The sequence below is a fragment of the Taeniopygia guttata genome, chromosome 3, assembly GCF_048771995.1.
Source record: "Taeniopygia guttata chromosome 3, bTaeGut7.mat, whole genome shotgun sequence".
Lineage (NCBI taxonomy): Eukaryota > Metazoa > Chordata > Aves > Passeriformes > Estrildidae > Taeniopygia > Taeniopygia guttata.
This window is the reverse complement of record NC_133027.1, coordinates 21,262,148-21,286,945: the sequence shown is the minus strand read 5'-3', so window position 1 is coordinate 21,286,945 and position 24,798 is coordinate 21,262,148. Positions and strand designations below refer to the sequence as shown.

Genomic DNA, 24,798 nt, shown 5'->3' with positions numbered 1-24,798 from the left:
ATATAATATATTATATATATATAATACAGTGTTTTAAAACTATTTTTTTCAGTTTGTCGAGATAATTTTGAATTCTATTAGTCTTTCAATACATGTGCAGTCCTTACCTTATTGAACATTACTGTTTGCAGTTTTCTAGTCTCTTATTTGTAATTGTTCTAATTCTTTGATTTATTAATACCGTTTCTTACAACTGTAATATGAATATGACAAAATGATCCTGCTTCTGCTGAGCCCTAAGCAGCTTATTAGGTTGAACTACAAAGTTGAAGTGTTTACAAAAAATCATTCTCAAAATATTTACCTATTATTAATTAACCCAAAATAAGCTCCTGGACACAGAAGACAACATAATTTTCTTTTGAGTAGTATATAAGTAGTATCAAAATAGTCTAAATGATTGCATGAATTACTGATTTTTAATTTTGGCTAAATGTTTTTCCTTATAGCAAAAAAATAACCTTTTTTTTTTTTTTTTTTGCAGTTTTTTTTTGTGCTAGATTGACCCAGAACATTAATTTGGGAGTTTAATTTTTTTATTATTCTTTGGTTTTTCCTATTATTCAAAAAAAAACAGTGACAAAATGTATCATTTAAATAGTTGTTTTAATTTTTTTCCTATTTTTTTCATTTTCATTACTTTCTGAAACCACTGACAGTTACTACATTACGTTTAAAAAGAAATCTTACAATGAGAAGGTTAAACACTAAAATAAGATCATTAAGAAGGTTGTGAAATCTTCAACCTTAGAGACTTTCAAAACTTAACTAGACAAAATCCAGAACAGATTAATCTGCCATGCTATTATTGGCTTCAGGAACTGCCATCCTCAGCTCCCACACTTTGAGAGATGTAGCCACTAAGGCTTTATTCTTATCTATGGCTTTATTCTTCAACTGCTCAAGATGCTTCAGGTTTTAGCTTTTATATTTTTCAGATTCTGTACTGCTTTAGTGTGTAGTTCTGATCTTCATATTAGGGAATGGTAAGCAGAGTAGGGAGAAAAAACAATTCTCTCTCTAGCTGGGGACCAAGGACAAATGATTCAAATCCCAGGCCCAAGAGCATAAACAGCAGCAGAATGAAAATAGAAAAGCAAAAAGAATGGGACTTCATAATCTAAAACTATAACTGGAAAATTAACTCAAATATGCAAATGGCCCAGAAGTTATAAAAGTGAGAGACCTCATGACTGGTTGTGCATTTTGTGACTATTTTGGGTTCATCTTGGGTGTAGCCCTAGCTGAGCTTTTGTACTGTCCAAGGTGTATCCATTCAGGCCTTTTAATAAATAACTACTTTATTCTTTAACTCCATCTAGTCTCTGTTCTAGGTCAGCCTTCAGAATGCATCACTCATCCTACTAAGTCTTTGTATACCAGGGTATGAAAATCTACACTAATGAAGGCACAATTCTGTTGAATTCACCTTTTTTTTTATTATTATCCAAGGCTCTTTCCCTTTTTTAATGACTTCACTGTTTGCTCACCTGGCTGTGTCCAGCAGGTGATTGACACCATGTTCTTGGAACTACATACTAATTGCACATGGATTGTCTCACCCAAATAAGTGTCCCTGGAGTTTGCTAGAAGCTGTTGAAAATTTTCTAATATAGCTTTCCTAATAGAAAATAATTTGAATTTTTTATTTTCTACATTCCTTCTGCATCCATCCATCCTGAGAGATGAGCAACAACCTATGGGAAAAACCTTAGAAAATTCACTTTTAACAATTACTCTCTGAAGGAGTGTACATGGAACAACCTGCTTCTAACCTCCAAAATCTCTTTGAAATGCACTTCACAGTGTATCTGAGCTTGAGTTCACCAAGTTGAACAGCTTTATTTTTTCTCAGGGACAGTACCATGGTTATCTAATGATCAGCCAGATCTTCTGAAGAAAAAAAAAAATGCTACAGCTAACTTTTGTGAAGAAAAAATTAGATCAATACATAAGCTGTAGTTTACTATATTGAGCTATACAGATACTCAATAATTCCAGTCCACCAGCTTTTCACTTTTTTTTTTTTGGAAAGGAAGTGTGTCAGTGTCTCTGATAGGGGCTGTCTCTCAGCATGCACTGTGGCCTGTCTGCTTTTCCAGGCTTGTTAACCAGAAGTGACTAAGGTGTGGTAACCCCTACACCTCAGTCGAGGTGACACTTCCACAGATTTAGCACCTGCAAGAATGATTTGATTACCCTCTAGTGACTCCAGTTTCTAGAGGAAATGATTTTCTTAGGAACAGATTGCAACAGTATTAATGGTTCATTCACTTACTGCACTGGTCATGTCTGAAAACACTTTTTAAAAATGCTCATTCTTCCAAAACACCACCTCTCTCAGGACAGTCCAAGGTGCAAGCAGAATGTGTTTGTAACTTGCATGTATTCTTACGTGCTCTAATTCTCCACATAAAGAGAGAGATCGACTGTATTAGGTCCCGTTTGCCCTGTGGCATTGCTGCTAATGCTGTGAATTAAATTAGCTCAAATTAGCCTAGTTTGCCTGCACAGTTCACATTCTTCTCATTTGGCATGTTTTGCTTTCACTTAGACAATCTGTGTAATTTATAAACCTTCAGCTGATCCTACTATATTGTGAGAATTGTTGAAATCTCATTGCACATTTTGGAGCTCTAGTAAATGCAGCAAGCAGAAGCCCAGATGTTCAAATCAGCAAAACATTACATGGAAATTCACCCTCAAAAAATAAAATAGAACTGATCAAGAAGAGACATGGATGATTTAAGTAAAAAGCAGAACCAACAGAGGCAGAACAAGAAGATTTTTTTTCCTCCACTGTCCTCAGTGAGGTTAGTAGTGATTTTTTGCTTCCTTACAGGATCCTTATGAATTTCAGATTCTAGCATGTTTGTATTCCTCCCAGTAAGACTTCTCTGTACACGAAATAATAGTGTGCTCAGTGAAATAATAGTACAGTATAATACATCAGAAGTATAAGATTTCTAAAAGAGCAGAAAGAGTTTGACCATAAAATAGTGAGAAACTTAGAACTTTTTATTCCATTCTATCAGGAACTAACAGGTGAGATAATACAAATAAGAAATATTACAAAAGAATTTAGCCTCTGTAAATAAAAACAAGGACATGTTCTAATTAGAAAGAAGCATTAACAATAAATTGCAAAAAGAGAAACTTCATTAGAAGAAAATAGAAGTGAGGGAAATGCTCACTTTTGTTTTCCAACATTCATATTTTAAGTGTTTACCTAATGTTTCACCCCTTCTGGTAATAAAATAGAAGATAGACTTCAGAGTCCCAAAAGAATCATGGCCTTTTTTATAAAAACAAAACCAAAACCAAAACCAAAACCAAAAACAAAAACAAAACCAAAAACAAAAACAAAACCCAGCAACAACAACAAAACGAGAGAGTAGAAATATAAAAATTGTGGTTGTTTTCTTCTGCATCAAAGTTGTTCCCAGACAGTTGCACTGGCTGAAGTGTGTTTTTAGTTGTTAGGTGATTAATTTTAAAATTTCCTATAAAATGTTGAGACCTTACAGACAAAAGGTTGTATGACAAGGAAACAATATTTTGTAAAGGCTTTCATGGTATTAGATGGAACACAGTGTTTAGACTGTCTAACAGTGGTAACCTTGGAGTAAGTGTCTTGTACAAAGAGCCTAGTTTTATTTTACAGTTAAAGCTGATATTGGCAGGAAGGCAAAATTGTAAATGCTGACTATGAATGAGGTATTTTCGGTACCATTGTAATGAAGATTTCTCCATGAAATGAAATTTAGTATGGCAAAGTGGTTCTCCAATAACTGTGCAAACAGAATTAAATTCAATGAAAAACCATTAAGCATTGTTAATCTTTCAATTAGTAAAGAATAAACAGTTAGAAGTCAAGAGCTGAACTTCATATTTTAATTGCTTAATAAACTTTAACATTTACATATTAAATATAAAAATTTCAAATGCAAGAGATATACTCATCTAATTAAACATGGATGTTTAAATTAACAGCTTTAAATAATCTACCACCAATGACTAACCAGAAAAATAATTCAGATGAAGCTTCTTTGCAGCCATGTCTAACATCTTTGTAATGTCTTTTTTCAGTTACTTAGAATTCATTTAACTACATAGTGGAGTGTTTTTTATTGCTCCAAGATAGATTTAAAGTAAATGCATACTTTCAGGAAAAGAGTAAGTGACCCTTTTCTTCCCATGCTAATGGTCACCTGCAGGTAGTGAACAACAGCTATCTGCTGACTGAGAAAAGCATCTTCTCACCTCTCTCTTCCCCCCAGACTCATCCCTAAACTTTTTTTGTGTGTTTTTCTGTATAAATGTAAAAGCCTTTACTAAGCTTTCTCAAATGTTCTTAAGGTCAGCAAAAGCAGTCATGTGCAAGAACAAAGCTTTAGTATGTAATACAATTTGTGGCAAATAAAGTACAAGCAATTGTGCAGAAATTATATCCAGGCAGCCCACCAGTCATTTTCACATCTTGCTTAAGCAAGGATGAACATCACTCTGGCTGTGGTGAGACACAGCACCCTTTTTCCACTTGTAGTCTTCCAGCACTTGCTGCCCACCAGGAATTCATGCACTGTGGGTGTGCAACTTCTCTTCCCAGCTAGCAGGAAGAGGAAGAGCAATGTCTGATAGGACCTGAAGACAACTCTTTCTATGCTGCACCCACTTAGAGGACATCCTGCAATCCTGCACCCACTTAGAGGACACTGAGAAAGTGTCATCCTCACCCTGCCTGCGATGGTGCTGTATTTAATAAAGTGGCTATGACCTTCTCTGTCATCACATTTCAAACATTTGTGATTCTAACATGACAATGTGAAACTTTAGTTAACTACTTGTCTATAATTTTGTTATCTGATTCCTTTCAATTTTCAAGATAAGGCTACCTGAATTTCACAGTCAGAATTTTGGGGATAGAATGAGACTGGGACACACACACACACACACACACAGACCACACACAGCACACACACACACACAGACACACACACACACAGACACACAGACACACAGACACACAGACACACACACACACACACACAAGAAATCCATATATAGTCAGAGAACAAATGGGGGAAAGCTTATGCTTTACTGAGGTTGCTGCTCTCTTCAATGCTTAAGCAATGCTCCTCCTGAGGAACAGAGCTAAAGTCTCTCTCAGGTTTTGCCCTCAAACTGTAAGACAAATTTAGGCATAACTTTGACCTAAAAGTTGTGAGCTGAACTGCTCCACTTTTTATAGTTAAAGGAAAGGAGAACTTTTAAGGCAATGCTAGTAGAAGCTCTTGCATTGAAAAAAAAAAAATTCTCATCTTAATTTTCCAATTTTTGATGTATATTATACAGTTTTGCTTTCAGGTTTTTGGAAGAAAACATCAAAATTTGTGCAATTCTAAGAGTCAAAATAGTGCACAAACTCCCAGTCCAATTTTCCTTTTCTTTTTTCTCCCCAGAAAAATGATCTGCCTAATTTCAGACATAATTTTGTTTGGGAAAAGTGGCTCAGAATCTGTAACTACTGTAATATACCTATTCAGACCAAAATTACAAACCTTAAAAGTTCATCCGTTTTTCATAATACCTTTACTGCCAATGTCTTTGCCAGAACTTCAGGCAAAATTTCACAGTGGGACTGACACAAGTGAAACAATAACGCAGCAATACATACAACATTGATGGACATTCAGAAACACCTGTGCATTGAGACTTTATATATAAATTTTTTGCTATTCCCATAGCAAAAGATTCAAGCATTAAAAATATTGAAACTGACCAACAGTGGAGCATTTAATAGCCTAGAGTAAATAATGTGTTGGAAAATTACCATATTCTGTATATTTTAGGGCTCCAGCTTTCTCATGTGTTAAAGTAATCAATCCCACATGCACTATAAATGTCAGTTACTATATATGAAGTTTAATGTAAATTTTCCCTCTTGCAACAAGAAAACAATATTATGTAAACCTGGAGAAAAGCCACTCTACACTACTAAAATGTTTTCAACAGTTAAGCAGGAAAAATCTATCACCAAATGCAAGAATAATGACCACTTAAGCTGTTACAAAAAGATTAGCAGCAGTCCTTCCTTACCATATGCATGTACTTATTTTTACTGTACATATTAACATTCAGTAGCTTATAATTTCCCATGTACATGAATAATTATAATCAGGAAAAAAAATAATTTTTTTAAAATTATGCAAATACCTAAGAATTTTGCAGCACAGTATTTTTTCCTTAAAATTGTACAGCAATCTTTTGAAAAAATAACACAGCTTTAACTGAATTGCTGTTACTGTATCTTTTGACACCTTGTTTCAAAAATTTCTTGGTTTTAGCCCAAATATTATGAACATATAAACTAATTGTACTAATTTTAAAGCACATTTCTCAGTGGTTTATATTTCTGTTTCTTTAGCAATCCAAATAAAAAACTGTCCATCTATTTCCAGTATGATACTTAAAGAATGAGTATATTTAGTAAAATAGATTTATTCAGAGCGTTTCCAAAATATATCTCCTTTATTAACATTTATGGGCAGTACAAAATAGAATAGAGAGCCTCATCCCAGAGTATTTTGATGTCTGGACTGCTCAGCAAGGTTGGAGAGATCCAAGAGGCATGACTGCAGGCACACCTTATCCCAGCGGGTTGGACTTGGAGCCAGGCTTTTCCCTGTCTAATAACTGGGCTCTCTCTCAGGCCCATGACAGGAGATAGAAGGAACAGGCTGCCAACAAGGTCCAAGAGGCTGCTGGTAAGAACACTCCACTGTGATGAGCCTCAGGCTCATGTCTTAGCCAGGCCAGAACTGTGATGGCGTCTAGTTAAATTACTTTCTTTATAAGGGTCCCATTCCTCAAGCTGTGATTTACCAGGAGGTTCTCTCCTCTCTTTCTGTCTGATTGTCATGGTCAGCAGTTTCAGCTTAGAACTGAGAAACCTTTACCAACAAAAATGTTACTCAAAAGAGCTTATTCCTAAAAAACAATCCAAGCCAACTAACCAAAAATATCCCAAAAATATCAGTTCCAAAATTATCAAACTATAATTCCTCACAAAAAAACCCCCAAAAAAACAAAAAAAAAAAAAAAAAAAACCAAACAAAAACAACCAAAAAAACCAATCCTGTTTGCCCCCACTTAGGAGGATTAGGAGGACAAGAAAGTAGACACATTGAATTTGTGAAGCTTAAAGGCAGAAAATCATATTGGCATCCACCTATCACTTTAAACAGGGACAAGACAGTCCAGTTATTTATAACATGGTATCAAAATCCCATTATTTATGTTCTTTGCTTTCAGAGTTGACCTGTAATCATTAAAAGCTTGGAAAATGCTAAAGAATTTCAACCAAATTAGCACTATTGCTACTAAATTTTTTAATTAATTAAAAAACCCAACTCATTAAGTTTGGACTTGATCCCACGCCTTCCAGCGGCTTGTAAAGGGTTATATAAATACCCATTGGGTTCTGTCCATCTTCCAAAGAAAATGTGGACTATGGCTTTTGTGCCTCTCACAGAAGTGAGTGAATATCTTTATAGCTCCAAGAAGAGCACACCATTGAATTTACCCTTAAGCATTTATTGAAATGATGGCATTTGTATGGGGAAAGAAAGTACATCAAAGGTTATTTAATAGCTGTGAGATGTCCCACAGCAAAACTCACCAGGTGATGTGTGGTGGGATGCCAGGACATACGATTTTTTTTTTTTTTGTTCTTATAAGCTTCAGAAAGTAACTGCTTTTTGCCATAGAGACACAGCTTTTTGCTATAGAGACACAGCACTGGAATGTTCAACTAATGTAGAAGAATTATAGTATTGTATAGACAAGGTGTATAACAGTGTATAACAGGTTTCTAATTTATTTATAAATGAAGTAGATAACCCTGAACTCTAATAAGGGAAAGAGATAACAATTTCTGCCTGAAAAGTAGGGTGGCAGGGCATAAAATTCTGAGATAAACTCAAGATCAAGAGGGAAAGCAATATGTGAGCTTTCTTGATTTCTTTCTTTGCTTCAATAAGAGTGTACTCTCACCTGGAAGGTGGAGCTCCCTACTTTGGGAACATCTACAGAAAGCCCAAATCTCAACCACTGTCCTAAAGTACAAACAAGGATAAAGAGAGGGTGAGATCTTTGTCTGTTCCTAAAAAGGAAGTCACTCTGTCCACCCCTTAAGAACTGCATAGGAATATGTATGAACACAGATGAGTTCTTTATCATCCAAATTCCTCATAATCACACTCCCCACTGCTATTTAACCCCCTGAGAATTTTTCTTTCTCCTGCACACTGCACAGAGTATATTTTAATGATAAATTTGGTTTCTCCACACAGAATTACTCTGTGAGAAGTGGTGAGGAGGATTTCCTATGGGGTTAACAGCCAGAGTGTTGGAAAAAGGATAACTCATTTTTGGTTGAATCCAAAATATCCAGCAGAAGAGCATGGCAACCTGGGATACACCTGATCTCTACTGCTCCCCACTGCTAAAATCTTACTCCTCTCAGATGGCCTGTGCCCGTCAGACCGCTTGAAAGGTTTCCTCTGTAAGAAAGTCAAGGCAGCTCTCAGAAAGGGTTAATGGGAAAAAAGATAATAACCCTCTGTGGGTTAATGACTGATTTGTTATTGGAGCTCCTGAGAATTTTTGTTGTTACTCCTATGCACTGCCCAGAGTGTATCAAATGATCTTCCCCTAAAACCACTGAGTGGGGAGGGGCATTACAGAGATGCTCCAAACCTCTGACCATTTTTATGGCCCTCCTTTGTAGCCATCTAATTTTTTTACCAAAATTATTATTTTCTTAGTCAAAATTATAATTTTGACTTCCCCCCCCTTTTTTTTTTTTTTCATTTAGAATATTAGCTACATAGATTACATTTGTTTTCTGTCTTCCTCCTACCTTACTATTTGTATTTCCATCCTGACCACTAAGAGCATACTATCACAGTTCAGAGAGGCTACAACTGCACTCAAACACTTTTTTGGAACTTTTTATCTTTGGTTCCTAAATTGCAGTTTGGGAAATCATAACTAAAGTTCACACACTGCATAATGTGCAATGTGTAGGAGACATGAGATGTAGTGAAACCTCGCTGTAGTGCAGTGTTTATCAGTATTTTTAAGCTGTAAATCTCATTTGAGAGGAAAATACTAAGTTTTCAGAAAAGTATAAGGAAAAAAGAGAGTATTCCTACTGTCTCCCCTCTGGTGTCTACTGTCTTATGTTTCTCCTCGGTGTTCATCTTGTTTCTTGTAGGAATTTCTTTCCTAATGCTTCGGAAAATTATTTCTTTATATGGCTATTTTTTCATATTTGTATTATAATTTTGTTCTAATAACTTACTGCTAGTTCTATGCAAAGACTTTCAGGGTTAACTGAAGTGCTGCTTGAGGAAGACAATCGATGTCATCACTTTAATGTAGGGGCAATCAATACAAACTTGCAGAGTGAAATACATCAGATCCATTACCTCTCAGCCTAACCAAGAAAGAACTAAAAAAACTAAACTTGAGAGATCACACTGAGACAGATACTAAAAAAAGAAAGTTTCAGAGTGTTTTAAAAAATTCTGGTCTATGCTGACAGCCTAAGGCCTGTCTATAGTCCTCGATTATCCAAGTGCTTATATGCTGGCTCCCAGTGCCCAGCAGAGGAACAAGCCTGGGCACGCCAAGAGGTCAGTTTAAATTCAAACCCTTCTGGTTAAGAAATGTGAGCCACAGGGTATAGAGTTGAAACAAGCCTGATGGGCTAAACCATGCCATAAATACCTGCTTTAAAGTAGTAAGAGCAAAGTCTATCCACTCTGATTAAATTGGTCTGTAAGAAAGAATTTCGCAGTAGCAAAATGCTACTGCAGCCATTTGTTAGGGCATTATCATAACACAGCATCTGGTCCTTTATATCCTTCTTTATAGCTCTGACTTTCAGAGAGATGTGAGAGATTACCTCACATTTTTATTATATAAAAAGAGCTGTTTGCCAGTTCAGTGTTCAGGAAAAAGAAGTTTTTGTCAGTTACTCATCAATTTGCTCATCTGTTTGTCCTATGCAACATGATGATTTCAAGTCTGCTGACACTGTTACCCAAGGGAGTATGATTCATGCAATAATTTTCCTTCCTTCCTGCCTATTTCTTTTAAATTTGCTGGAACTTTAATACATCCCATACATATTTTTACCTTAAACTATTCTATCCCTAATACCACAAAAGTAATTAATTCATTTAACTTTTAAAACCTTTTTTTTTTTTTTTTGTATTTTAGATAGGATTTTTAAAGATTTTTTTTTTTTAGATTTTATAACTATTAGACAAATACTTTTAATTAAGATGGCATACAATTTTGGTTTTGTACCCTTAACATCCATTCTTGCCAAGATACCTATTTTCTTTGTCTCTTCTCTTGGAAAATGAACACCTTCAAGAATAAAAATTAATATTCATAAAGATACTTTTTTGTTTATAGAATCCATTATCACCAAGACTATAAGAGAATATTAGTAAGGTGGGCAGTTGCTCCTTTTTCTATTGGAAGATAATTTAGCATTCTCCAGGATACAGGGTCAACCAGAGTCCTTCTGAAGTAGTCTCCTCATACTGAATCCTGTAGATTGGATCATGGCTTGTTGAAAGAAACCCATTAGGGCCTCTGAGTGGAGCAAGACAGGACTCCCCATTCCTATGGTAAGGGAAAGGCAGTCGAGGAAGGGATTGGGTTGGCAGACATTTTGCTTTGGTGGGCTCAGATCAGGTGAATATGAAAACTCACAGCAACACATTGATCCTGGCAAAGACAAGGGTGCCAGATTTGTGTGTTGAAATGGTCATGGCTAACGTCTTCATGCTCTAAATGAACTGAGATGAGGGAAACCTTTTGACTTGTGAAGCACACCCTAATCCAAAGAATAAAGGAACAAGGAGGTATGTCAGTCTCCCTCTTCAGCAGGGTGCGGGAGGCAGTGTATGAGGATTAGTGGCTTTTAACTCTCAGCAGTGACCAATTTATTAGGTTTTTGCTTGCAATTTCTGAAAAAAGAGTTTTCATAGCCATGATTTGATGGGTTTAGAAGAGTTTCCAGGTTACATGCACAACATAATTTCGGTCCCTCTCTAAGGAGCTTTTTTTGGAGGATTTTTAAGCAAGAAATATGTTCTTTACCCTGAGAAAGCGTGCAGACTGTAAGAAACAATTCTTTTTACTTCACTGTCCATTTCTATTTTCCTTCACATAGACGTTTTCTCCTTTCCTTGTCCCAGGTGGCTGCTTTCCTATATCCACCACTACCACAAAAACTTTCACCTTATCATGTGTTTTTTCTTCCATGTATTTTTTCCTCTGCTTATTGGTTTGGTTTTTCTTAACAATTCCTTCCAAATATTAGAATTTTTTTTTAATTGCTTTAAACAAACAAAAGCACATTTAACTTCAATGCTGCATTTCATCCAGATCTGTTTCTTTACATGCCAACTTTGTTTCTGTACAGGAGTTCCATTTCAAACCTCTACTCTTTTGCTAAGCACGTCATCCTGCAGGAGCAGTCTGTGAAGCTGCAATTGTCCTTCAAGGTCTCTTACATCTCAGTTACTGTGGAAGCCTCCATTTTGGCCTTTAAAAGAGCCTCTTCTAAACAGCTGAAACATGGATGAAAGTTCACTGTTACCACATCCATGCTCTTTCTTCCCTTTCACATCAAACACTTCTCATTTGTGGTGTGGTGCTAGCTCTTTGTTAGAGCTTGTCCTTAGAAAGGAGCTGAGTCACATCTGAATCCCCTGGAAGGAAAAAAAAGGAAGTACTTTTAGGCTTCTTTGCTCATTAGAGATTTGTTGTTTGAAGGAAACACTCTGTGTCAACCTTTAAAATTACTGCAATGCTGTAATTTAATTTACACATAGACATTCTGAATGGACAGTGAAGCATTCAGAAAATAATGAAAAATTATAAAGTCATGCTTTAGTTGTTTGCTTTTAGAGGAGTCCTTATGTTTTTGAAATTTGGGAACTGAGAATCTTCTCACATTTTTGATACTAATTCCAGTAAAACTACACAAAACAGCATTGTAGGCGTTCTCCTTCATCTCACAATCCTAAATCTACGTCATCAGACCTTTTAACCAGCTTGGAATATCCTGTACACAGTTAAATCCCTGTAAACAGAGTTAATATAAGGCCTAAATTAAATTACAGTAGATGTCAGAATATGTTAAGATGATAAAATTGGTCTATTTTCCAGTCCTACATAGCAATGGAGCCCTCTAAGGGTTACAAAGCAAACTGATCACTTTCTAGCCAAGACAGAATACGGCCAGTTATGTATTTAATTGAAGCAATTATGCCACTTTTCTTTTTGATGATTTAATGCAACTATAGTACATCACATTACTGGGTTAAATTTAAATAAGATGACCATTCTAAAAGGGTATCTTCTACAGTAATGATCAAAGTTAATGGTATTGAATGATAATGATTGTTGCAAATTGGAATTGAATTAATATTTCTCTACCTAATGAGCATACATACAAGAAAGTCAGAAGGCTTTGGTGTTGTTTAATCAAGTATGATATTTTGATATTTTAACCTATGATTTTCCAGGTAAAATAAATAGTAATAATAATAGAATAATAAATCTAATGCAATTAGCATACTTTCAGCTTTTTCATTCAACATTTTGTGTGAAGATTCCACTTTTAAAAGAAGGTTGCTTTTATTACAGAGGACAAGGTCTCAATTTTTCAATTGAAACTATTTTTGGTAACATTTCTGAGCTTTAGCAGGCTGGAATTCATCAGTATTGATATATATTAACATACATGAGAATTAAAGAAGCAGTGACTCAAAGAACATGATGATAATATCCTTTTTTTCCTCCCCTGTAATTTTATCTTACTTGGCATTTATATTTCCTGATCATGATAGAACCACGACAAGTTGTCCTTAAGTGTGTTAATTTTGCTTAATTTCACATTATAAATACATTGTTATGATTTGAAATTCATACCACAAAAAACAATCTGAAAGACTCCAATGTATTCACTCCACATAAGACTGTATGTCTTTTTGAATGATTTCTATTAACATTGAAGTCTTGCAGTCATAAATTGAAAACAGGCTGAGAGACTTGTGGTTGTTCAGCCTGGAGAAGAGAAGATTCTGGTGAGACCTTGGACCACCTTCCAGTACACAGAGGGGGCCTTCAAGAGACCTGGAGAGAGACTTTTGACAAGGGCACGTGGTGACAGGACAAGGCTGGATGGCTTCAAACTGAAAGAGAGAAGGTTTAATTAGACATTAGCAAGAAATTCTCCACTTTGGGGATGGTAAGACACTGGAATAGGTTTTCCAGAGAAGGTGTGGATGTCCCACCCCTGGAAGTTTCCAAGGCCAGGTTGGATGTTGCTCTGAGTAACCCAGTCCAGTGAGTAGCATCCCTGCCCATGGCAGTGGGGTTGGGATTAGGTTCAAAGACTCTTCCAATCCAAACATTCTATAATTCTACAAAATTCCAGTGGACCTGATGATCCTTGTAGGTCTCTTCCAACTCAGAATAATCTGCCATTCTGTGAGTTTCTTCAGAGCTTGGAGAAGAACTTAGTTTTTCTTTTGACATAAATTAATAATTTAGTATCTTCAGTATATTTCATTCAAATTAAAACTCACCAAACTTTATAAAAACTTAATGCAAGTTAATGGTTTAGGGAAGATGTATAAATTGTTTTCTGTAAATTTTCAAGTTATTTTTTGTAAGTATCAAAGTTACTGACAAATCAGTTTCTGAAGGACCTCTAATAATATTTTAAATGATTTTTATTTCTTCTTCAAAGAGAATTACATGGAGTCACATACCATTATAATTGCTATTGTCTGCTTACATCCAGTCAGCTAATTTTGCATTTTACATTTGTTCTTCCTACAACATGGAGGAAGAAGAAAACTTGTATAACATACACTATTTACTAATCTATTTGAATTTTTGAAGGCAAAAGTCAATAAAGCAATTTGCTAGAAGGAAATCAGTCTCATAAGCCTTTTTTATAAGTTACCTCTTTTTAATCAGATGGATGTTGTGTCTCACTTTTTGGTAATTACTATAGAGTTAATTGTTGAATTTAGGACTTAGGGACATTTAAAAAACAAAAAAGATAAAACTAAACTGTTTTGTTTGTGTTCTGTGACTTAAAAAACCATCTTGTGATTACTTTCAAAGGCTCTCACTATCAATTAACATACCAATTCAACACCCTTAAGTAAAACCATTAAATCTGTCTCTAACCCCATTTTTTCAACACTGCTGTGGATCAAATGTAATTAAACAACTAAAATCTTATAGTTCCCTGTATTTAGCTAAAAAATACTTTGCAATAAAGAGCCAAAAACTTCTATATTAGTTTTAGTACATCAATTTCCTGATTTTTGTGCTTCTTTTGCTTGAGGGCAGACATTACAAATTATATTCTCTCCAGGATGGCTATAGGAAGCTGTTTACTCTCATTAATCCCTAAATCAAGGTGATGAGTATTTTATTAGAGACATTACTCCTACAGTTATAAACCTATATGGTTCATGTCTTGTAGATCTTACCATATTAAAACCTCTCAAGCTTAGTGTTCTTTAAGATCAAGGTGTATTTGTTCTGATTATACAAAAACCCTCACATCCTCCTCCGCTGATTGAACCTACTCAGGTGTGTTTATTACACAGCTCTAACACTGACAGATGAGTGCTTTCAGTGACAGGTCCTACCCTAGATGCCTTTGTCCAGCTGGATATCATTCTGCCTCCCCCTGGGTCACTATGCAAACTCTTCTTGATGGAACAGGAGGGAAGAAAGGTACACAAGATTGTATTTCTTTGATTCAAGGCTGGATTAAAAAGTCTATTGCAAATCATACTTGGAACTTGTCCATTGTAAGGCATGTGCCTTGTTTCAATCAGTTCTGCTGAATGCCTTTTAATTATGACAACATTTTGAGATGAAAGAGGCAATATATTTGATCCTGTCCTGTTAGTTTCAATCAGTTCTAGCTTTAGACAGTGCCAAAGAAAACAGGACCATGATTTCAGTGGCACCGCTTAAAATCAGTGTTTGTAGCAGTAACATGTAACTGGTATAAGCAGTGCTTGTAACTGGTAACATATTACCAGTTACAGCTCCTTTCCTAGCTTAATTATGCCGCTGAAACTGTATGAGAAAGATTCCTACAGTTCATATTTATATGAAAAAATAAAAACAAATATAGGAAATATAAAGGCCTTCCTTTGGAGTCCCCTGAGACATTTTCTATTCAGTACAACACTGTTCTGATATTACAGCAAAACAGTGGTGCAAGTATGGCCACAATCTGGAGGAACTGGTTAGAGAAAGATAAGATTATAAAACAGAGGTGCAAAAAACACACCAGGTTTGATTTATGAGGCTGGTATTTCTAAAGCATGTTGCAGTATAATTGCCTAATCTTTTGTTGTTATATGAATGTGAATGCTGTGAGGAAGTGGGACAAAGTCCATTCAAACTCTAAGTCTATATTCTTCAACAGGTGATGTGTGGAAAGTAGAACTTGGATGAATAGCAAAGATAAAAAACACCAAGCTCAAAACCTAGTACACAAAGGAAAACATCAAGTGGAGAACACCGCACACAGACTTTCTCAAATGAAGCCACAAAACCTCTGACCACTCCAGGTGGTGGAGAAAGTCTGAAATGACTTCTGAGAACCTCAGTTATAACTATGACTGCCAGTTGTCACATAACAAGGACAGACATGGTAATACTGCATTAAGCAATGGTAAATCATAGGTAAAGAAATAGAGGACATGCATAATCTCCATGGGCTTGTGAACTACACTGCTTCAGGAAACTTTCCTGCATACTGGTCATACGATAATGTAATTATTTTTCATTGTTATATTAATTTTTAATTGGTTGAAGATAGGATTCTGCTCATGAAAGTAGGTATGAGCAAATAGGGTATTTATTCTCTTGATGCATTAAGAAATTTTAAAACACATTTATACTTCCTGACTCTGGAAATGTAGATATACCTCATCACTTCTCCTTTTAAATGTAAAAAGCATGAGTTTCAAGAAAGACCTGAAAGTGGCTCAAGATGTATCTTGGAGCTCAGGTAACAGTTTATGTGTTCAGAGGCTGCAGTGCGAGGTTTCCCGGCCATTCCGAAATGCTGCAGCATTTATGCAGCCACGGGGGAAAGCGCCGCAGACCCTTTGGAAGGGAAAGCTCCGAGTCGGCGTTTGCGTGTGAGACAGCGACACCCAGCGGTGAGCTGCGTTACCTGCCGCGAGCTCTTCCCGCGAGGGACAGAGAAACATCACTGCTTTCATTTACTCGAAACACATTAAATATATTGCAAACATATTTTAAAATAATTAAAAATATTTCAGTAGAGAAATATACACAGTGTTTCTGTTCCCTAAATAAAAAACCCATGCTTTGATATATTAATTATAAAACTTGTGTGTTCACCTGAAGTGAAAGATTCACTGAAGAATCACAGAATGGGTCGCATTGGAAGGGACCACAGAGAGACACCTTGGCCAACCTCCTTGCTCAAGCAGGGCCACCCTAGAGCACATTTTGATTGCATTCAGAATGTTTAATCAAGCTTACAATAAAAGTATGCAAAAATGTTTAGCTGTATTTGAAGAAATAGAACATTTTTTACACTATACCTGTATTTGAATCTTGATCAATGAATCACTACTCCTCTTTTTCCTGAAAATCTCGGTTCCTATAAAAATGGAGCTCAAGATCTGAGCTTATAATTCTCAACAGTAGGCTGAAGATTTGAGTCACTGCCTTCAAGCTACACAGACCAGTAACAAAACACCTCAGTCTTGTCTCACTCTCCAAAGCATCCAGTTGAGCAGCCACCAGTTTTCTGTATGTATGTTTAAAAAGGAAATAAACTGGCTCTTTCACAAGCAACCTAAATTCAGGTTTCCCAGTTAAAAGTAAGGGTATTCCACCAGTCTTAAACATCTGGCTCTCCTTTGTTTATACATACAAATTCTAAGTAGGCAGAACAGCCTCTAAATTAATGATCTAATTATTTTCGTTTGTCAGCAAATAGGCCCATGCTTAATGTTATGTACAATAACATTATGTGCCATATCATAAATCCAGACTCATGATGAAAAGAAGTTATGCTTCACTTACTGATGGCTTCTCCTATGGTTTATGATATCTACTTAAAAATAATAAAAAAAAAAACCTACAAAGCAAACCAACAAACAACTTCACCTTAAACTTAGTGTTTCTTAGGCAAGTTTAGCTAGAGGAGATCACAGATAAATTTGTGTCTTTCTGAAATGTAGTAAATGGGAATATTTCTCTGACAAACACACATGCCCATGCCAGACAAGAAAGTCATCCAAGACAGTCAAAAAGTCTCCAGTAAGGGCAAATCCTGTCTGACCCACCCGGTGGCCTTTCATGACGGAGTGACTGCAACAATCAATAGGGGAAGACTGACAGATGTCATCTACACAGACTTCTGCAAGGCCTGTGGCCAGTCCCACACACTGTCATCACCGAACTGGAGAGACACGGATTTGAAGCGTAGACCATTCTGTGGATGAGACACTGGCTGGACGGACACAAGCAGAGGACTGTAGTCAATTGCTTACATCCACGTGGAGGCCAGTGGCAAGTGGTGTCCCTCAGAGCCCTGGTCTTGTCATTGGTGCCCTTTAATGCCTTTAACACAATGAGATCCAGCGCAATGTCAGCAAGTTTGCAGATGGCACAAAGCTAGGTGGTAAAGGTGACACAAAGGAGGAAGGAGTGTCAATCCAGAGATGTTCAGCCTGGAGAAAACTCCAAGGAGACCTGGTTGCAGCTTTTCAGTATTTAAAGGGTGGTTACAAAAAAGAGGGAGAGTGGCTTTCTATGAGGACATGTAGTGACAGAACAAAGGGGATCAGCTTTCAACTAAAAGAGGTTCAGATTAGTTGTTAGGAAGAAAGTCTTCACTCCCAAAATGGCAAGGCCCTGGTTGCCCAGGGAAGCTGTGGATGCTGTACTCTAGCAGTGCTCAAGGCCAGGAAGGATTAGGTCTTTAGCCATCCAGTCTAGTGGGTGGAATCCCTGACCATGGCCGGTGGGTCAGAGCTAGATGATCTTCAAGGTCCCCATCAACCCACGTGGTTTTGTGATACATGGAAACCACATTTTTGTGTTTGTGAAAATTTATCTCACCTGTTAGACTTATTTACTGTAGTTCCAGGAGTCAGGGAAGACTTTAATTAAACTCACAATTTTGAGAAGGTTACCCTTCCAAAAAAAATACTGATACAATTTTTGAATTTGGAGCTGTTTATACTTTCATACAACAATACTTCTAGAACACACAAAAAATGCCATCATGCTTTTGAAACCAAGTATTATTCATCTTTTTACCGACATCACACACACGATAGGCAAAATAGGAAACTATTTGGAGAAAATTTGCCTTGGATGTACTAAATAAGGCACACTGTTTTCCACTGCAAGACTCGTTACTCAGCTGCTCTGAACCTCCTCACTGTGAATCAAATTCATACACTTCACACTGTGAAACAAAGGTTACTTGATAACAGGTGGTATCTCCATATTTAGTATTACAGCTTCAAGTGTGTGATACTAAAACAACTGTGCGCTGATTTTTTGCAGAACAGTTATCAACAGCAAAGTCAGGAGCACAACATTTGAGCAGTCATGCTTAGGGCTGTGTGTTAAAATTGCAACTCTTCCCAACAAATTGTAGGAGCAATGTGGGCGATGCTTATGGGGAGGACAGGGTCAGAATGCCTTGGGAGAACACCATTGTCTAACTTATGGTGAGGCACTGATACAATTCCCCACCACCCTTTGTTGTTAATGCCAATGTCGTGCTGTCAGTCCCCAGTTATGTACTCCCCAGTTCCAGAAAGTTCCGTACCCTGTTTCCTCATTGGCTCTCCCTGAAATAACACTCCCTCCCCACTTCCCCATTGGCTGAGTCCCAATCACCCACTCCAACTCCTCCCCTGGCTTCTCTCCCCATTGGTCCAGTTGTACTCCAACCCCTCCTACATCCCTTCTGTTATATACCACAGCCCCGCCCTTGCTCCTGGTGCCCTTCAGGAGTGGCTGTCTCTCTGTAGTAGCCTGCTGAGTAGTAGCCTGCTCTCCCTGCTCCTGTGTCCACCCTGCCTACCTGCTGCCCTCCAACTGTTCCTGAATAAACCCTACTGGACCTTGCCAAGCAGAGGACTCTCTTTTTTCTTCTGCTGTGGCAACAAGTACAGCATCCGGGCTCGGGCGTCTGGTGGGCTGGGGAAGTTGTCATTGCAGACCACCATGGGGTCGCTCCGGGTGCTGCAGGCACTCCGACAGCACCTGCCTGGGGAAGCTACAGCAAGCCACCCGCAGAGCAAGGCTGAACTTTTATAAACCAGCCTGACAGGACAACATCCTGTGTCTGTGAAATCAAAAAGGTCTGTTCTTTGGTTCTGGTGACAGCTGCCATAGTCCACCTGGCAGCCTTTTGGACAGACTCTCTTCACTCCCTCCCAAAAAGCACACGTTATGTACAAGACTACTTGAGATTTCTCCATACTGTCGGCACCACCCAACACTACACCAAGAGTCACAGCAGAATGGTCAGAATGGCACAACACACAAACCTCCATCTATTTAGTTTGCTAATATAAAACAGTCTAGCTGCCAGTAGCTCTGGATGAAGCTATGAGTGGATAAAGGAATGCCAAAGAGGCATGGGAAAGGTAAAGAAATGGATCCAACACTAACACTTCATTGCCCTTTCAGCAGGAGTTTCACTTTCTCCCTGTTTAGGAGACTTGCAAACTCTGTATGACATGCAGCTGCTCTCTTCCTCGAGTCCCTGTCTCCTCTCTTGTGAAGACTATTCAAGTAATTAAAATCAGTTTCACAAATACTTCCTTAGCTTATAAACTTACTAGTGTTCTGCAATTCTGTACCCAAATGTTTTTCACATTAGTGTAACATCAGTTTTGTAGATCATCTTTCCTGTCTTAAATGACACCTAATTTAGAACAGAAGTGTACATCTCCACACAAAGATACAACTTTTGCTAAATATGGGCAGTCTCCATTGTGTCCACACCCCTTCTCAAATTACCTTAATGAAAACAGGCTACTTGAAGCAAAACTAAAGCCTTCTTCATTATTACCTACTTTTAATTTTGTTATTTATTTTAAAAAGCATTAAAAAGAGAACAAAACTGCATGTAACATTACTAAGTTTCTTCCCTTCCTTTCTGTTCTACAAAGAAGAATAAAACAATCAAATTTTCATCCAGTTTTATAAAAATGGTTTTATCTAGAAGCCTTAAAAACATGAAGTATAAATTGAAAGAAATGCAGAGATCATTTTGAATTATTTACACGCATTAAACTGGGGAATTTGCCAAAAATTTTTATGGGAAAACAAGAAGGAAAAAGTCTGATTAAAAACGAACACAAATTAACTCAATTTAAGATACAGTGAGTGGATAGTTTTATTTATAAAATGCCACTGGCACACAGTACACATAGGAAGTATGAAACTTGATTTATAAAGAACTGAAGTGCTTCACAGAAGCATGGATTCCTGAGTTATTCTGAATAAAATCTCTCATTTACTGTAATTCACAACACAGCTCCAATTGGCTAAAGCAGCAGAATAACTGATACTCGATAAGCACAGAATAAAGGCATAGTAAAAAAATACACAGGCAAATGGAAACTGGAAGATTGTGTCTCATCAATACTAATAGCCTTGGTCATGGAGGAAAACAATCATATGCTGAAGGGCACAAAGACCTGTTAAGACTGGTTTCATAATTTCACAGCCAATTCAAATGTACTGTAGATACCTGCTTTCACCTCAATGTCCACAGCCACGGTTACAAAGTGCTCTTGAATTCTGACACAAAAATAATTCTGTTCCTGCATACCCATACAGAAGGACTGATTACCCAGACAGGCATTATTGCAACTGAAGAAAGAAAAATATTGTTTGTCGCTTTCACTTCTTTTTCTCTTTTTCTGCTTTCCTTCTCTGCTGTAGCATTTTTAGTTCTGTCATTACATTCAAAGTTCCGTAAACCCAGGTGACCTGAAAAGTAAATAAATTACTATACCTTTACTATACCATATACCTTTACTTACTCATTAATAAAAGCACCTATATGAATGAACACATACATACCACAATTATAATAGTATTCACCAGCAGTGGTGCTGAAAATACAAGTGAAATAAACATTCCTCTTGAATCAAAGTATTGATACTTAGAAAAGAGCCTGAAAGAAATAAAAAAGAAAGTGAAAGACAAAGCTTTATTAGTGTAGTTCACACATTCAACTTTCCCAGCAACTATTCTATATGGACACTGTACACATCATCCCACATCTTGAGATCACCAAGCATAGGCCAGCATTCTACTGTATTAAGTCAGAAAAAAGAGGCAGATGATACTTCTTCAGTTATGACTAATAATATCACTCTTTCTCTTCTTTGCAGTTTTCCTGTGTAAAAGCTAACTAACATGACTGACTACAAGAGTGCATCACAAATCATGCTTATTCTGAAGCATCCAAAATTACTTTTTAGGTATTCTGCTTACTTTTATTAGAAAAGATGACAAAAATAATAAATGTAGCAAAGCTTTAATAAGGTCATGTATGCTTGAAGTGAAACATAATGACTACAATTAGATGCTAACATAAAGTGGTGTTAAACACATAACTTTCAGTGATATCACGGAAAGATTAATTCAATGCTCAAAATATCAAAATAAACCATCAGTTTAATTCTGGTATACAGGTTTAGTACAACAGGCAAATATTAATGCTTGTTACACACAGAAGTAAATATATAAAGCAGCAGCAGTATTTTTGAGAAGTGGTTCTTCAGGTATTAAACATGAATACCAAATAAAAAACCACCAAACCCAAACAAACAAACAAAACCCACCAAAAAAACCCCACCAGAGTTCACATTCTTTTTCCCTTAACCATAGCACTCTGCTTTCCTCTCAGTTCTTTGACAAGTTAGTTTACAAGCATCCATACAAGCAGTACAATAAATGCATGTTATCATTATTATTTCTTATAAGTATGCGCTCACTATGTTGTATTGTATAGTTTTATTCAAAAAATGAAAGTGAAAACATTTACCTCCAATTCATGGCTGCTAATTCATTGATATATTCAGCGCAGTACACTAAGCCCACTATAAATGAAAGAAAAATAGTAGATTCAGTATTTCTTTAAAAATAAACTGCTCATCATCTAATCCAAATCCCTGTGGTGTTAAATCAAAGCCAGTATGTGGTCTGCCAGTCAGCGATGACTGATTGGCAAGGTCACTGTGGACTCAGGCTGATAAACCCCGAGATAACACAAGTTGTTACTGCAATGTGCAAGCCAGTCTTGCTCTTCCTCATGCCATCATCACGGCTGTCAGTAGGGCATATCGTGAACTTGCTTCAGAAACTAAAGCTGACCGTATTCACTGAAACTGCACCATTAGAACAAGGCAGAGTACAAAGCAACTGCTGGCTCTGAGATGATTTCTTTTCTATTTCTCCAGCACAGCAACACTTCATTGGGAAGCTGTGACACACAGGGCAATGACCATGTAACCCTAATGTAACCTTACTCATCCCACTTCCTCACTAACGCCAGGGTTTTAAGTCACTACTTCATACATTTTCTTGGAAATAAAACTAATACATATTTTTAGGTCATAGCAGGTTCCACAGCAGATTATCACCGACAGGCACATGCCCTGCCAGCGGAGAAGCTGCAGGCACTGCTCTGGCACCCGCGCACTCACCCATGCAGAGGAAGTGCCCGACCTGCACCCGGCGGTGCTGCAGGGACGCGCACGTCAGCAGGAAGCAGAGCAGGTGGAAAGCCGCCAGCCCCAGCAGCCAGGGCTCCGACCAGTCCGTGCTCTGCGGGCACAGGGAAGCGGCTCAGGCAGCGCCGGGACAAGGGGCCCCCGAACGCGGCCGGGGCCGCCCGCGGGCCGCGCCCCGCAGGCTCCCGCACCAAGGAGCGCGCCCCCAGACACGGCCTCCCCCCTCCCCGCCGCACGGCCCCGCTCCCCCGGGCGGCCCCGCTCCCCCTCACCGCCAGCACGGCCCCGCTCCCCCAGGCGGCCCCGCTCCCGCTCACCGCCAGCACGGCCGACAGCCCCGGCGGGCCGCGCACCGGCGGCTCCATGGCGGCGGCGGCAGCGCCGGCTCTCGCGAGACTCGGGCAGCCGCCGCTTCTCCCGCGGGGCGATGGCGGGAAGGGGGCGGCGGGGCTCGGAGTGGCTCCTCCTTCCCGAGGCGGCGAACCGCAGATGGTCGCGAGGTTCGGGGCACAGGCTGAGGCGAACGAACCGCAGCCGCAGATGTCCCGAGGTTCGGGGCACGGGCTGAGGCGACCGAACCGCAACTGCAGATGGTCCCGAGGTTCGGGGCGCGGGCTGAGTGGCTCCGCACAGCCCGGTGCCTCCTTCCTCCGCGGGTGCCTCCAGTCGCGTTGTGAGCGCCGGGAGCCACCATTGTCACCCTGCGCTCTGCGGGTCCCGCTGCACTCGGTGGCCCGGCACTGGTGTTAACTTTCGGTCTCCTCTCAGCAGGACCCGGGGTTGGCTTTAGTGATGGCAGTGCAGGAAAAAAAGAGCTTTTAGCCCAGCTGGGAGTTATTTAAAAACAAACACAGTTCAGCTCTCCAGGCAGGAACTTAAGTCAAATGGAAAACACTTCTCTCCAAGTAATGCCCACCGTGACCCCCCGCACACCTCGGGGCGCAGCGGGGCCCCTCCTGTTCTCGCCACTACAGCAGAGCTCAAGGATACATTTTTTAACTTTGGAAGTTGAAAAAAAAAAATACTACAATGCAAAGGGAACACGACACAGGTTAAACCTCTAATTTATAATTCCATTTGCTAAATGCATCTAGGTCTGGAAGAACCAACTATTCTTAAGACTTATAACTTAAAGAGCATTTCAAACTCAGATTCCTAACAATGAAGCCAAGTCTAATCTAAAGGGTTAGATCTGGCAAACAAACACTATTTTGATGTATATTGACATTCTGCTTTCATTATTTTTTTTCTGACATTTTAGCTTATCGGATGTGAGGCTTTGACTTTTTTTTCCCAAATGTTTTGAAGTGCACGTATAAGTAAATATTACAGATACTCTTAATTTAGTTTACCATATAGCCAGATGTGGGTCATCAGTGTGACCTGGTCTTGCTTCACTGTCAGACTTCTGCTATTTAATATGAGATATCTGAAACCGATGATTTTTTAATTACTATTTTTAGGGGTTTTTTTTGCTTTTGGTTTTGTTAGTCTTTTTCTCAACAAAAATAATACCTGGGGGCTAATCAAGGCTTTCACTGGAAATGTTGTAAAATTAAGTAAGGTGGTAAGATTTCTTCTACTATTGTCTTTAAATTGTCTAAGACTAGGGGAGAAAAGATATTTATATCCCACATTGTAGACTGGAAAACAATCACTGGAATAACCCCATGGACCTGTACAGGCTGGGGTCTGATCTGCTGGGAAGCAGCTCCATGGAATGCTGGGGGCCCGGGGGGACAACAAGCTGCTCAAGAACCAGCAGTGTGTCCTTGTGGCCAAGAAGACCAAAGGTATCCTGGGGTTGCATTGGGAAGAGCTTTGCCAGCAGGTCACAGGAGGTGATCCTGTCCTTCTACTCAGCCCTGGTGAGGCACATCTGGAGTGCTGTGTCCAGTTCTGGGCA

At 38.4% G+C, this 24,798-nt stretch overlaps 1 protein-coding gene across 2 annotated transcripts; it reads right to left on the bottom strand.

Moving 5' to 3' along the window:
• Nucleotides 1-20,517: 20,517 nt before the first annotated feature.
• Nucleotides 20,518-23,418, bottom strand: TMEM18 (transmembrane protein 18). 2 transcript variants are annotated; one of them, XM_072926388.1, is made up of 5 exons: nucleotides 23,165-23,418; nucleotides 22,866-22,986; nucleotides 22,205-22,259; nucleotides 21,235-21,328; nucleotides 20,518-21,141 (listed from the first exon to the last, which is right to left on the bottom strand). In XM_072926388.1, the coding sequence occupies exons 1-5, from the start codon at nucleotides 23,255-23,257 to the stop codon at nucleotides 21,052-21,054; spliced, it is 453 nt and encodes a 150-aa protein (XP_072782489.1). In that variant the 5' UTR covers nucleotides 23,258-23,418; the 3' UTR covers nucleotides 20,518-21,051. The 2 variants fall into 2 exon arrangements, with proteins under 2 accessions (XP_072782489.1, XP_041570972.1); XM_041715038.2 differs by having other exon boundaries at nucleotides 23,210-23,367.
• Nucleotides 23,419-24,798: the final 1,380 nt, after the last annotated feature.

Coding starts and splice junctions, on each gene's coding strand:
- TMEM18 (XM_072926388.1), bottom strand. CDS start 23,257: ATGGAGCCGCCGGTGCGCGGCCCGCCGGGGCTGTCGGCCGTGCTGGCG. Junction 22,260..22,865: donor CGGGCACTTCCTCTGCATGG/GTGAGTGCGCGG, acceptor TTTCATTTATAG/TGGGCTTAGTGTACTGCGCT. Junction 21,142..21,234: donor TGAATACTATTATAATTGTG/GTATGTATGTGT, acceptor TTTACTTTTCAG/GTCACCTGGGTTTACGGAAC.